Source organism: Manis javanica, chromosome 12 (assembly GCF_040802235.1).
Source record: "Manis javanica isolate MJ-LG chromosome 12, MJ_LKY, whole genome shotgun sequence".
Classification (NCBI taxonomy): Eukaryota; Metazoa; Chordata; class Mammalia; order Pholidota; family Manidae; genus Manis; species Manis javanica.
Window position 1 is genome coordinate 4,921,652 of NC_133167.1, and position 15,740 is coordinate 4,937,391.

The 15,740-nt window shown below is 52.0% G+C and overlaps 1 protein-coding gene across 3 annotated transcripts in view; it reads right to left on the reverse strand.

Annotated features, from left to right (window-relative positions):
• Positions 1-15,740, reverse strand: part of SH3BP4 (SH3 domain binding protein 4) — a 79,571-nt gene that overhangs the window by 15,066 nt on the left and 48,765 nt on the right. For all 3 annotated transcript variants that reach the window (XM_073217950.1, XM_073217951.1, XM_073217952.1), the window contains exon 2: positions 3,715-3,960. In XM_073217950.1, coding sequence (XP_073074051.1) covers positions 3,715-3,832 — 118 coding nt within the window. In that variant the 5' untranslated portion in view covers positions 3,833-3,960. The remainder of the gene's footprint in view (positions 1-3,714; positions 3,961-15,740) is intronic.

Sequence of the window (15,740 nt, forward strand, 5' to 3'; positions counted from 1 at the left end):
TACCAAACTTATATGAAAACAGATTTTTAAGATCCATCACTTTTGTTTAAATGATCGTTCAAAACAACATGGAAACGACCTGTCCCACGTACCTTGAAAATCAAAGGTTTGTGTCTCTGGCTACGGTTCCCATTATTTCTAACTGTCTGAACAGCCTCAGAAACCCCAACACTCTGAACAGGGACTCAAGCTGATTTACGGTTCTTGGCACTCAACGATGTGTGTTACCAATGTAGTTAGCAACTGGAACAGCAAAAAGTCACCTGAACAAGTGGTGTGTGTTCTGAAAATAATGGATAATGAAATAACTATGTGCTTTCTCTCCCTCTCATACATACACAACCAAGTGTATTGAGAAGACGAAGAAAGTTCATACACTTCAACCCCGCCAACCCTAATTGTGCCTTGTTTTAGGGTTGTGGCTATTTTGGCTTCCTGTAACAAACACTGAGAGAAAGGAAACTATTTTTACTTGCCTAAGTAAACAAGCAAAGAAAGAACCATGTTTTTAGTTGAGCTATACCTACATTTCCTCTAATATATGATTAAGTCAGCGGAGTTTCTAGTCTATTCCAATTGGCCCGCCAAAAAAAATCATCTGCCTGTTTTCCTCCCTCCTGAAAGGAAATAATGAAAATTAAATTGTATTTCCTTGGCACAGTCTAAGGAAATAAAGCAGGATGCTTCTACTCACTTACACAGATTAGGTTAGAGAGTTATGTTTGGTAGGAAGCATACCTGGGCCTTGAAGGCTGTCACCTCCCACCCTCCGTGCGGAAGGTCAGGGAGGAGCCGGGTCTGGGCTCCCGGGAGCAGGGCTTCAGCCCAGGCCCTGGACGCCGTGTGGCCTCAGGGGCCGAAGAGTCTGCAGTATGGAGGGGAAACACCCTTCCGCCACGGGCTCTGGGGAGGGCGAGGCGGGATGACACCGATAACGTGTGTGGCATGATGATGCTTTGCCCAAAGTACAGACTCACAAAAACGCATGTTAAAGAGACCGCTCCTCCCCCTCCTGATTTTCGTTTTCCTCCCTAGCACTTAGCACGTACCTTACATACCTGTTTTGTCTTTCTCGGGGGAGGGCTGTATTGCCCATTAGTCTGTTTTGCTCCCACTGGTATTCCAGGGCAGGGCCTGGCACAGAGCAGGTGCTCAGTAAGCACTCAGGGGATGAGCAGTCGTCTCACACACACAGCAAGACAGGCCACCCCCGTGTTACTGGGTCAAGGTGTTGACCAAAGGCAAAGTTAGGAGTCCCCCAGGCGGAGCCCTCCTGCTCAATCACCCCAAAGACAGATCGCTTAACACCCAAGGGAGAGGAAGTGAAGAGCAACTGCCACATACAAGCAAATGGTTCGGAGAGGAAGGGAGAGGGGGGAAGGATCAGGCTGGGGTCGGGGACAGTGACGATCTTCTCTCCTGCTCTGGTTCCCAGGCACCATCTCCAGGAACATAAGCCACTTTGCGAGAAGCATCTAATGAAAACGTCACATAAAAATTAAAACCAAATGACAATTAAAGAAAGCTTGCTGGCTGTTAAAATCTTGTTGGGATCCCTCAGAAGTTATATCCCTATTATGTCCCCTCAGAACAATCCCCTTACAGTAATATTGTTAACATTAAAAACCCAAGCCATTCAGCAGGCTTTGCACATAGCCTAAGAAACAGCATCAGTGCAAAATATAACTTTGGCTTCACCAGCTTGAAGAATAAAAATGGTTCTCCTTAAAATTCCAATGCAGTGTCCTTAGCAGAGAAGCCGTAATGTACTTCGCTCAAGGACATGGCTCATCTCGGGGAGCCACTCGCTGTGCAGGTGGCAGGGCACCGCGGTGTGGTCTTTCCAGACAGGTCCTCTGTCGGTCAGCTGCCACAGAGCAGCCAGGGAGCGGAGCTGGGTCCTCTAGCCAACCAAACACAGGAAAATCCCTATCGAATTTCATCTTAACAAATTCTCCAGACGGCTGCCCAGATTCACAGCCACCTTGATTTCAATACAAAAAACTCCATGTGTCAGGAAGTTAGTTCAGTGCACTGCAAAATACATTTCCTAGTCCTCTGCCTCAGTTCTCAGGCAGGCAAAACAGTCATCAGGGCCTCAAGATTTCACAGTCAGATCCTTGGGCTGCAATACACTCCCACCTTGAAGCCTGTTTTTCCCTTGGGATGTGAGAGGCTGCCGGGCTGGAATGCCGCCCAGGCCACACACACACTGTCTCCTGGGAGTTGAGTCCAGGGGGTCTCTGGGCATCCCGCCCCCAGCGCACACACAAGCCAACCTGCTCCTCACATTTCCCAGGCCAGCTCCTTTGTTTTCCCCAGTGTGGAGTGCTTTCAGGAACGACAGCTCCTCCCAGAACATCAGCATTGGTAAAAAAAAAAAAAAAATTCAGCTCTCTGCCCCTTGTGTTTCAGGATGCCTGCTCAAACCCTTTATTTTATGCTCACATTTTCCAGCTTTAACTGTGATTAGCTTGGCTAGAAAGTAAGAAAATAATGTCCATTACTGGACTATGAAAAATAAATGGTTCAATTATTTAGCAACACCCACTAACTCTGCTGCTCTGATTAATAAAACCTCATGATTCCCTTTGCCAGGCTTTACTTTTGAAGAACATTTCAGGCAATGCTCAGAGCCCGGAGCATAAAGCATGGACAGGAAGAGGGAGGAGATGAGGATAAGCTGAAGGGAGAAGAGGTAAGAGATAAGCATGGTGCGCACAGTTTTTAGTACATTCGGGTAGAGAGCCTCAATTTCACCTGGGAGATAGCACTTTTAGCTCAAGAAACATTTACTTAGCACTGACTTTGTGCCAAGGGCTAAAGACATCAAGGTAAAGATAAAGCCCCCCCTGTTAGCTGTCCTGGAAAAGGCCTGATGGGGAATTTCAACAGAATGTCACAAATGCTGTGAGAACATCAGCGGGTGATGATGACGTGGCACACAGTACCCGGAGCACCCAGGAGACCCTGGCCATGGCCTGGGGAGGTCAGGATAGGCTTCCGGGAAGAAAACGGCCCACTGGTATTCACCTCAGTGTTCAAAAGGTAGGTTTTCTCATCACCCAGCTTTATGTAGGTCTTAGAGAAACCTGGAGACTCATGATTACACCCTGGGGTCACCTCCGGGTCAGCAAACTACGTATGCCCCCTGGACCAAATCCGATGGTTGTTTTTATAAATATGTTTTTGTGTTTTATTGAAACACAGTCCATCTGTTTGCTCTCTTCTACGGCTGCTTCAGAGCTGCAGTGGCAGGGCTGAGTGGCTGGGCCAGACCCTGGGGCCTGCAAGGATGTGAAAACAGACCCTATCTGGCCTTTTACGGAGAAAGCTTGCTGACCCCTGTCCTAGACCCCCCTTCTTCTAATGCTCTCGACATTGCACTGACTTGCCTCACTCTCCTCTCCTAGCTTTCTGTTCCACCAAGCTCCCTACCTCAGCGTCGCCAAAACTCAACAGAAAAACAAAACATGTTCTATACGAGTAAGTTCATTACTAAAGGGGAAGTTCCAAACCACCTCCCAACACATCAAAAAAACAAAACAGGACAAGTGGCTATAGTTCCAGGGCTGCAGTTATAAGATGATGAGGTTTCAGAGAGCTAAACTTCAGTTATCTGAACATGAACTTGACAGCCTTTCAGGAGAGAGGTCCTTGGGTCTTAGAGAGCTTGTAAATCCCTCTGCCGCCGTTCTGTCCCCAGGAGCTCACCTTTGACATCGTTAAAGCTCGTTTCTGAGAACCCTTCGCTCAGGTCGATCAGGGTCCCCTCGGACTTGCACCGAGGGAGGCCGCTGGAGTTGGCGGCTCGGATCCGTTGAGCTGCCATCCTGAAGCTCTCTTCCTGGGTAAACTACTAAGGTTTCATATTTCTTCCTCCAGTTTTTCCAGCAACTGCTGATCCTTCTGGCTCAGGGACCCATGCCGCACTATGTCAGCTCTGCAATGTGTTTCTTCCTGAAAGCACGAAAGAAAAAAGAAGGAAATTTCCTTGAGCAAGAGAAACATGGGTTAAATCGTAATTTTACAGGAATTAGGAATGCTTTCTTCCAGAGGACATTCCAGTGAAAGCAGCCCTACATCATCTTCCCTGGTCCTGGAAAGCAGAGGAGGCCCCCTCCTGGCTTTTATGCCCACTTTATGCCCATCTCACCAGTTCCCTAGGCACCTGGCTTGCACCCTCTCCTCCTGGGGCACAATGGGGTTGTGAAATTTGTTCCAGCACCTGGCCAGCCTATTCATTACAGTCAAAGAGAAGGACAAAACAGGATCTATAGAGTCCACATTACTCGTTTCAGCGCTCAGGAAAGGGGAAATCCACCTCTGCCCAGAGAGTGGCTGGTCACAGCGTCAGGAGCCGCAGCTGTGACTCCAGCACCTGGGAGAGCAGAACTCAGCGCGGCTCGGTGCGGCTCAGCGCGGCTGGAGGGGACGTCCCCTCCACACTCTCCTTAGATCTCCCTGGACCCCAAGTGAACAGTTACAGGTAAAACATACAAGTGGCCATTTTTGTGTATCTGGTATTCTTGTGTAACTCATTCAGATGGAACCATGGGATATTTGCTGAGTCACTGTGTTGCTGCTGAGTCAGCAGAGGGAGTGAATGCAGGAAGGCCACAGGAACCACGCCTTCAGGTTTTTCTGGGAAGGGGAACCAGGTAGTGAGGGGGCTCTGGAGATGAAGGTGATGCCTGGCTTCTTCCCAGAGCCCCAGGACAGGAAGAGAAGGGCTAAGAGCCAATCTCACGGCAGGGACTCTCACAGGGTCCCGACAGAACTGGGCGGACACCACGGCTGGGCCACAGCGCTCAGAACAGAGAGCCACCTTGAGCAGGAAAATTTCACCCCAATTTAACTGGGTTCATGTGACCCTGTTCTGAGGTCCGTCCCTTGTTCCCCAATTGCTCTATCTAAAAATGGCTGGAAACGTGGCTTCTGATGCAGGTGTGTGGTCTTTACTAGTCAGAGGGACTTGGAAGTCCAGGGGTCCTGTTGGGGGTGGCGGGTGACCTAGTCTGACCACTGCCACCCTTCCCCCCGACTCGCCTGCAGCATGCCTGGCTGAGCGCCAGCAGGGCAGAGAGCAGACTCCAGCGCTCACGGGATACCTTGTGTCTGATATTTAATTCCTCTAGGACTCGGTTTTTGTATTTGTGACCTGAGGCAACGACAGCACGGTCCTGATTTGATTTGTATGCAAAGTATGACAATCCATGTAAAGCACTTGGAGCAAGGATGGGCTCGTGCCTCCACTGCCATAGCTGCATGTGAGCGACCCCAGTCCTGCCTCTAGGGTGTGTTTCCTTCCACCTCTGGGCACAGAATGCCACAGTTTTTTACCTGAATGCTCTTGAAGAAAGGCATGTGCTATAGACCGATGTCCCCAAATTTACATATGGAAACCCTAACAACACCCAATGTGGTGGTATTTGGAGGTGGGGTCTTAAGAGGAGATGAGGGTTATATGAGGTCATGGGAGAGCTTCCTGGATGGGCTCAGCACCCCAACAACTAGAGAGACATGAGAGAGCTTGCTCTCTCTCCACCATGTGAGGCCAGAGTGAGCAGATGGCTGTCTACAAGCCAGTGAGACGGCCTTCACTAGGAACGTATGAGCCAGCGCCTTGATCTTGGACTTCCCAATTTCCGGAACTGTGAGGAAAACATTTGTACTGTGTAAGTCGTCCTCCCCACCTCCCAGCCCCAGCCCCAGCCTGGCCCCAAGTCTGCACCATTTTGTTACTGTAACTGGAGATGACCAATATGGTGTGTGAACAGTGGGTGGAAGCGGGCAGCAGCGGCCTGGATGTCCTGAAGCCTGGGCCAGGCTGGACGCTTATGCCAGGAAGCAAGGCCTCAGGGGCTGCTTCTTGGGTGGGGGAGCAACGCTGCCATTCTGGGGCTGATGCTTCCCTTAAAAAACACCCAGCTTGGGCCCAGCTTTACCGCCCCTCCCACCCCCGTCCCTCCCAGAGCTCAGGAGGTCGGTCCCAAGCTGGAGTTAGAAGTGTAAGGAAGGCCCAAGCTTGAGCCGCAAACACACACACATTTACTGTGACGTGTGCATCACGGCTCACATGTAGCCCAGCACAGTTAACTGAAGGATGCAACAAAGCACTTGGTGGCCCTCCCCGACTGAGAGTGATCACAGACTGCTCCTGCCTTCCCCTGTGAAGTCATACCTGCGTGCTCTCACCCCGCCACGCCAGCCCTCCTCTCCAGCGTGTGCAGGGGAGATGACAGGGCTCCCGAGCAGGCTCCAGACCCAGGCTGTGAGCCTGGGGGAGCTGTCTCCTCCCCACCCAGAGCCCACCCTCCAGGGAGACATGGGGCACGGACGGGACCCGGGGCCTATCAGCAGCCGTGGCTGCATGGGTCGCTGTGCACAGGCCAGGTGCACAGCTGGGTGCAGAGGCGGCACTGCCCAACCAGACGCGTGGCAGCCCACAGGCCCCGCTCCTGGCGTGGCCCCTCTGAAGGGGAACCATGACACTGTGCTACATGCCTGAGATGAGAGGAGGGGAAAATCCTTTGGGTCTAAAATTCTAAGTCTTATTTACTGGAGAGAATCAACACAGAAAAAATGGGATTGTGTGCGGGCAGGAGGCAGGGAGGGTGAGCTTTAGGATGCTCCAAGTCCATTAACCTGTATTTGTAAGATGGACACGCAAATTTAATGACAACTAAGATTCTAGGTCTGACAGCACCTCTTGGGTGGGTAGCAGCAGACACAGAAAAGGAAGGAATTGGGGCTGGTGGGAGGTGGGGACGTGGGGAAAGCCTGAATCTGGCGGTTAGCTGTGCAATCTGGCTGCCGCCCACTCCGCCTATCCTGCAAGGGCCCCCCTGCCCAGTCCAGGGCTTCCCCAAGGACCCACCGAACAAGGAAAATAACTGCCTGACACTCACAGAGGGACACCCTTCCTCCCACGCCCACCCCGCACCTCCAGCACTCCTGTTTAGGACACATGTAGCCCAGCACAGGTGTGCTCTAGGAAAAAGGAGCCCAGGGGTTCTCCAGGAGGGTCCGTCTGACCAGCTGCACAGAGGCCCAGAATCAAAAGCGGCTGCATCTGCCATTCCACCTCCCTTTGTGAAGGTGTACCTGCGAGTTCCCACTCAGCCAGGAGAAATGATTTCATGGCGGCAGGAAAGGGCCGCGTGGGGATCAACAACAAGTCAAACCAGGTGCAATCATGAGGCGTTAGTACAAAGTGTTGCCTTGGCCCCCACAGATCCCAGGGCTGCTGGGGGAGCCCTGTGCTGTGACGGGGAGGGTCCTGAAAAGATGCAGAGAAGGTGAAATGCCAGTCACCAGACAAGTGGACATGGCAACAGGGAGGAGACGGGAGGGGACAGCAGGATGAGCCCACCTCCCTCAAAGGCCACGCCTGCAACATACGAGCTGGGTGAGGTCCAGACAAGGCAAATTTTACACAGGGCCGGCAGGGTGAGCGCCGACAGCTGGCCCGAGGCACCGGAGGACGCGGAGGCAGCTTCCGTGGGGTGCTCGGAGGACTCTGGAGGTAAAAGTGGAAGCAAGCATTTAGGGGCGGTCAGACTCCCGCACTCCCCGTCACTCCCCAGCCGCAGCCGGGGTGGAGTCCCGGTCTCAGGGGTGGGCAGAGGAGAAGCACAGAAGCCACTGGAATTTTTGGAGGCTGACCACAGTTTTTGTTTATTACTGATGAGGCTTATAGTAATTACACTGGCCCAGTGGCGAGACAAAAGGGGTGCTAGCAGTTACATAGAGGTCAGCAATCCTTTAAAAATGCAAGGTACCCTCATAGAGGCTGCCGTTCAGGGACTAGGTAAGCCCCTAACTGTGTAGCCCCAACAACGTCCCCACTCACTCCTCAGCTGGAGCGAAGCCAAGGAGTTCAAGTTCAATTCCCAGAAAACCAAAGCGTCCCATTCACACTCTTCCAGGGACGTGGCACATTCTGTCCCGTGGTGCTCAGTGCCCCATGCAAAGGCCAGAATGGCAACCTGCTCTCCAGGGATGGTGGGAGACTGTCCTTGGATGGAGTCTGGACACCCACCAGTACATTCCCCATCAGGACTAGAGAGACACCAGCCATCACCCCTTGGGATGTTATTTTACAGCAAGAGGCAGCCAGCCCCTGCTGGACCTCCCTCCTGGAACCCCACTGCGGCTCGGATACAATCAGGTGAGGGTTCACGGTGAGTCTCTCACCTCCACCAACTGCGGGGCCAGGCGACCCCCGGATAATGTGCCCAGGGTAACGCGCCAGCAGACAACCCACAAATCACCCTCTGCTCTCCTGCCTTGCTAACCACATAGTCACTGTCAGTGGCTGTCAGGCCCCTGATTCCTTCCACTGTCCATTCCGGGGGGCCCTAGATTCTCTGAAGCTGTCCTTCGTGGCCAGGCCATTCCCCAGTTCAAAACCCTCTAGGGGTCTCCTGTGGAACTTACACCAGCTAAGTCCAACCCCCTACCCTGGCGCAGAGAGCCCTCCCCCAGTGGCTCTCACCGCCCTCCCGCGTGTGTCACTTACTGCCACACCCAAGTGCATCAGCGACCACACTCAGACATGCTGCTTTTCCAGCGTGGCGGCACCTGCCAGCCTCTGCCGCCTGGAACTCACTCCCCTCACCTGTGCCCCCAGGGAAACTGTCCTTTCTCTCTCTGCCTTTTCTGCCCCACCTTCCTCCCATAGCCCTAGACTGACTCATGAGCTGGCCTCAGATCTGTAGTCAATGGCCCCGAGCCTCAAATTCAAGCCACCCAACTCAAGGACCACGCCCCTGGAATTAGTCTCTGCTTTATTAGAAAAGTAATGTTGAGGTAAGTGACATAATGCTCTGACTTGCTTTACAATGAGTTCATGAAGGTTCACTCTACTGTATTTTGCATTATACTGTGTTCCCTACTTATTTCTTGCCATTTCCTTATTTTATTATGTATTTTTACTAGTATTACTTTTTAAAATTATTTATAATTTTTTCTATTTTCCTTTTTGTGTACATGTTCCAAAATGTCTACAATAAAACATTTTTAAAAATCAGGAAAGTATTACCAAGAAACACATCACTTGTCTTCTCAGACACGTGTCCGGGGTGACTATGTGTGTGTGTCCCTGACAGGCAGTCTGAGCCTTCACAGTCAGATGGGCATAGCTGGGTTGTGCTTACTTGACAGGTGACCCTGAACCAGACTCAGACCACCAAGAGCTCCCCTTCAGGGGATGGTGAACCTCAAACTTCCCAGGTCCAAACCCAGTTCTGGGTTGCCCCAAACCTCCTCCTGAGGCTTCACCATCTCAGTCAACCGTTCAGCCAGCCAAAGACCCGACACCCCTCCCACCGCCCCTCCCCCCTGTGTACACCCTGTCTCCACCCCGGGCAGCTCCACTGTCAGAACAGGCCCTCCATCTGGCCTCGGAGCACCTGCATACCACGGTCCTCTCCTTTGCAGTAGTTGGCTCCTCTCCACCTGGTCTATGCATCTGACTCCGGCCTCCGGTAGTCCATCCCTCGACTGGCAGCCAGAACATTATATAGTCGGGCCTCTGTTCAAAGCCCTTGAAAGACGCCTTGACTTCAGTGGGCTTGCAGTGCCCTCAAGGCCCTACATATGCCTCCTGGCTAGCTCTCTGGTCCCGCTGCCTGAACTTAGACTCTCCCCCAACCACGGGGCCTTAAATGTGCTGTTCCCGCAGCCCGAGAGGCCCCTAGCTCGGGGCATTTACTGCCTGGGCATTGATCCCTCACTCAATCCAGGCCCACTCAAAGGTCACTACGTCAGCAGGGCAAGAGTAACATCCCTCAGCCACCCTCTTTCCCTACTTTCTTTCTCCACACTAGATATACCATGTGTTTTTTTGTTTCTAGCATTTTTTCTCCAAGAGAATGCAAGTTCTCTAAAGACACGGGACTTGCCGTTTCTGTATCTGTGCTGTGACAGACCTGTGTAGAGCAAGCTCTCAAACACGAATGAGTGACTGACTGACTGACTGACTGACTGACTGACTGAATGAATGAATGAATGAATGAATTCCCTCTCAATAAAGACGAAAGCTTCAGAGATACTCTGATAGTTTTGGTAGGAATTATTTCTGATTTCTTTTAAAGAGCCAAAATCTCAAACAAATGTCAAGTGTCCCTCCCCCCAGATGGCCATGTGACTTAATTACACAAAGCAGGCTGAATTTTGGAATCTTTATCTTATTTTGCAAATTCTAGCTTAACACACTGACGCGTCACCTTGGACGGCACCTCAGATGTACCTGGATTGCCAGGCCTACAATCTCCGCCCCTAGATTCTGGACCTCACCTGAAGGGCCCGGAGGCAGGTCACCTCTCCAGGACAGCCAGCAGCTGCATGCAACCTTGGTGGCAGCCAGGACTGGCCCCCAGGGCACCACAGGAGGGTAGGCTGGAGCAGCCACTGCACCCCGCAGTCCCCCAGCCCGTGCCTGGAGTCAGGCATAGAATACAGGCAGGGGTATCAAAGCTTACTTGTGTCTGACTCATAGCTAATGAGTTTTCTTTTTTTTTTTAGTAAAAAGGCTGATTCATTTAGAGAGAAAAGAGCCTGCTTCCAGCGTCTTCCCAGGAACCAGGAGTCTGGCCTCTGAACAGATGACATAGTTGTTCTCGGACGGAATTATTTACAGATGCTGGTGGCGAAGCTGGGAACCCACATGCGGCCCCTCAGCCACTCGCCCGCTTGCATATTCTTGCGGGGTCAGTCTGCCAGCGCTCTGCCCCAGACCAACCAACCAGGAACCACGACAGAACCTGAGCATCTCGGGGGCCTCCTACGTGGGAGCCCCGGGGGCACAGTGTCGTTCTGGTGGCCCTGACCCACGAAGGGGCCGGGCCTGAACCCCGCCTGCAGGAGGAACGAGCATAAAGACCGCTCTGCGTTCCTCCCTGGCGATTTCTGCCGGGGCCTTAAGATGACTCATTCTCCACATTTGATTTTAATTTTTGCAGTAAGAGTGTCATGTGGATTTTATCAGATTTCCTGTGTGTTAAAAAGAAAGCATGAGTTTCGACCCTCTGGGAGATCTCGCTGCCCGGGCTCTGCGGTTGGAAACCACACCAGGTGGGCCCACCTCGCTCCCTCCCCACACAGCGTGTTCCGGGGGACCACGATCATCCCAAGACCCCAGCCAGCCGATCCGCCTTCCCAGACGCACTGCCTTGAAATGCAGCACCCCGGGACCCCGACCGACGGGCGGGCCACAGGGAGTTGTGTGTGGCTGCCAGCCTCGGGGGCCGTGGGGACGCCTGGCTTTCCCGGAGGCCCACTGAGGAGACAGAGGGAGGTAAGTTGGTGGTGACCCAGCGAGGCAAGAATGGGCCTGTTGGTACATCTAGAAGCCTCTCAAACAACCCTTTCCCTTGACGCAAAGAGCCAGGAGAGAGGCTGGTCCTGCAGCCTCCAAATGGGCACCCGTCCATGTTCCAACCCGTGGTCCCACCGGTCTGGGCAATGACCCAAGTGCGATGTCACACGTGACTGGGATCCCCTTTCCGGGCTCTCCTCAGGCTCAGGTTACAGAGAGGATAGGATGGAGATGGCAGGGGAACTCGAGACTCCCTGTCACCTTGGTGGATGCTTCCGCTCACACACAGGAGGCTGAGCTCCACGCCCTTTCTGATTCCACCTACGCACCAGAGGAAGGGCTGCCCAGTGGCCCCGGGGAGAGGGGGTGCTGCCTCCTTTTGGGGGTAGAAAGAGCACGGACCCACTGAGCAAGTGGAGTATCTATCTGGGTGCATTTTGCTTTGGCTCAACAACTGAGCTCAGTGCGGGGGCAGCAGCAGTTGGGAGCCCCTGCCGGGTACAGAATCATGTACCCAGTCCCAGAGTCTGAGAAGGGCGGGCGTGCCCTGGGCGGGGCGCCACATCGCCTGCGTGAGGACCCCTTAGCACCTCCTTCTAGGAACAAGGCTCTGTGCTCAACAGCAGGAAAGGCAGGAGTAGATGATTTCAAGGAACCCATGTCTGAGACCAGCCCCCAGAGCTAAAACTCGGAGGAGAACAAGGATTCTGTCACCAGACACCAGGCTAGGAACGTGCACACATTCAAGTCCTATCTGTTCACCCCAAGCCGGTGACTCAAGAACGACGAGCCACAGACTCCGTGAGGCAAGCAGGGGGGACGTGCACCTGTGAAGGGTGCACACATGCCAGGTGCTTCTCACCCGCTGCTTCTAGTGTGATGCTGCCTGGAGTAGCTGCGCAGTGACTAGAGATGTTTGACAAACTAAAAAACGGGGTGTGCAGAACCACAGGGTGGAGGCTCTGCAGGCCAGCCGCTTCCCCCCGGCCTCCTCCCGCCAGGTGACTTGACGCCGGGCTGGGGACTGTTCCTCCTGGCCTGCTGGACAGATCCTATCATTTCCTTGGGTAAAACCAACCATCTCGGGCTCTTCAGAGGCTTCCCACAGTCTGTAGAAGACAGTCCCAACTCTGGCTAACCCTTTCAGACCCTCCCCACACTAGCCTGCTTCCGTGTCTGGGCCCCACTCCCCTCGGCCCCTCGCCAGACACCACCAGGGCTCCCTTCGCTTGGCTCTAAACCTGCCCCGGCCAGCCCCGAACGCCGCACGTCCTTCCCCCCACCTTCCTGAGGACCCGGCAGCTCCCGATCTCTCCTACGTGAAACACACCCATGAGTGGGACCCTTGTCAAAAAAGGCCTTTGCAAATGGAATTCGGTCTTTTCTGAGGACTCTCGGGACTCATCCGTCGTCCTCTCTGGGCATTTACTGCTTTTATTCTCAGCCTTGCAGCTGTAACGTCACACGTGGCTCCCTAATTCCCTAACAACCACACTTGTTTCCTTGAAAGCCGGCCACTTGGCTTTTCCTATAATTCCCCAGCACCAAACACAGTGCTGGGCCCCAGCTGTTGTCTGGTGCCACCTGCTGAATGGACGAATGTTCTGTTCATTTATTAAGTAGCGCAGGCCATGAGGCACCATCGAAGACCCAGCAAACAGGGGAGCTGCTCCCTTCCCTCTACTGCTATCACTTAGCTGGAATGGCAGCACGCACGAAACCCACCCACAGAGACAGGGGGGCGGCGTTTCTACCACGTCTGTGCAGGCATGAGACTGGACACCTGCAGACATCTTGGTCTGGCTAACATACCAAGTGTGCTATGGTGGATGCTGGCCGTCTGCCCCAGCACCCTGCTGCTGAAGATGTGGAGGAGTTCGAAGACCGGCCAGCGTGTGGCATGCCGCATGCATGCACATCTTGGGCTCACCAAGCATGGGATACAGGAGGTCTGGTGGCTTGTGGTCAGCCCCCTGCGCCACAGGGAGAGGCCAGCCGCCCATGTGAGGGAGCTTGCAGCAACAGGCCATGAGGTAGGGTCTTGTGATCTTCCCAGACCAGAAATACTGCCCTACTCTGGTCCCCTGCCAGTGACTGGACAGAGAAAGCATAACTATCTCTGGAAATATTATAACAGCAATGAGAGAGAGAAGCTCGTTCACTTGACTGGAGCAGTCGGGGGCAGGGCCCAGTCAGGGGTTAGGTGCACAGTCCAGATTCTGATCTGACATGTACCTCAGGACAGTGAGCCATCACCACTAGAAGGAGCTGTGGTTTCCAAACATTAGTCACTGATTTCTGTCTTTCTTTAAAATAAAAAAGAAGAAACTGGATTATTTAATACTTCTCTTTTAAATCAACCAACCCACAACTTCAGTTTATTCATGGAGGTTATTTTAAAGGCTTTCTATGGCTTTAAAGAGGAAGTTCATCCTTTAAAAAGAAAGGTCTTCCTTAGATAGAATGACAGAATGCATCTTTTCCAGTATGCCCTAACTTAAAACATTTTTTTAAAAGTCCATCTTAGGTACCCCTTGGAGAACGCAGATCTGGCGGGTGCCACTCATTCTACAGATGAGGAAATGGAAGCTTGAGTGGCTTTTGATGAAAAGAGATTTTCCCCGAGGCCTTGTGTTTGGGCTGCAGAGGAAAACACTGCATTCAGACAAGTTAGCAAGGGGAGGCAGTTTCCAGGGTTGAATGCTGCCCTGATCCTACTGACAATTTTTAATAATGCACATATGCCATGTCTGCGGCTCAAGTTCAAAACAGGAATTTAATACCCTGAAGACATGGCAGGAGCTGCTGAAGCCCGATGGGGCATGGATGAGTGACAGCCCTTGCAGAACTCCACAGGCAGAGAGCAGAGTAAATCCAAATGGTGACCCACACATACAAGCGGATGCCTGACATCCTAGTTCAGTGTATTCCTCCTGGCCTTACGGTTCTACTAACCAGCCTAACTAGCAAACACGGGCTGCCAGATAGAAAGGAGATCACAGAAGGGACCAAGTCAACACAGACACATGCTGGAACAGGCAAGCTCCAGCCAGGTCAGCCGCCTGGCGGGCAGTTCTGCAGAGTACCGCCCTGCCTGACCCTGCTTCTCGCAGCCGGCTTCCACATTTCTGCTGTTCCAAATGGCCTGGCAGTGACCATCTTTATGCCTAAAATCTTCCTCAACATTTAGGATTATTTTCTTAGGAGGACTTCTAGCAGAGTAGGAAGCATGCCAAACAGTTTGCTGGGAAGTTGTGGCAATCTATACTCGGCAGCAATGGGGTCCATCACCCACCCCTTTGCCTGCAGTCCCAGAAATGCTTTGCTAATTTGACAGATGGGGGATGGAAAACTGAAGTTTTAAACTCTCCTTCCCGGGACTACTAGCCAGAAAATTTTCAAATAGCTACTACTTATTTTCTGCTTTGTGACTATCATTTTGTATCCTCTGCTTAATTCCCACCTACGATGTCAGCAAATCAGTTGCCTGTATCTTCCCTACCCTGTTGCTCAGGCACCCACGAATCCATTCCCTAGCTTGATAAAGTCCAACTATGCAACCATACCAATCTGTCCTTTGTGATTTCACCCTGAAACACAGATAAGCCTCCCCTAATGAAAAATTTGATAAACATTAGATAAACACATCTATTTTCCTTTATTGAAAAAAATGGCTTTTGTACTGACATTAATGTACAAAGCAGTAATTTTGCGGCTGTGAGAAACTTTACAAAATTAATTACCAAATGACTCAGCAATTAGTCCTGCATCAGTTCCTGAACAATTATTCCCCTCCTGACTGGTATGATGTCATCTTGATGAATTTTAAATGTGTATGGGCACTATCGTCGGGGTCTGATCTCTGTTATTAGCCTACCTATTTTTTTAAAAAAAGCAGTTCTTATTTAACTATGGTGGTTTTACTGGGTTTGGCTACCTCGATGGACTAGTGCCTTTCTATTTCAAGGTCTCTTCTCAGTTAGTTTTATCTCTTTTTTTCTTCCCAGTGAACTTGAGAATAATTTAATATTTTCCCACCTCCTCAGTCCCTCAAGAAGGTAACCTCACTGGGATTTCTTGGCATGGCGTTGATAACAAGGGGCATCTTCACACTTTCCTTCCAGAAGCACAGCAGTCTCCACTTACTGGACAATGAGACGCAGGGCAGTGTGGAGCGGGGTCTGGCAAACTCTCTCAGCAAAGGGACAGGGAGTAAATCAAGCTTTGGGGGTCATACATTCTCAAAAAACCTTAACTCTGCCCTCAAATCTAGGCAGACCAGCAAGTCCTGCCAGTGTCACCTTCAAAGTGTGTCCATCTGACGCCCTCTCTCTACTACCTGCTCCCAGCTGAGCACCTTATCTTCCATCTGGGCTGCCTGGTCCCACTACCTCACCATCTGCCCTCCAGCACACAC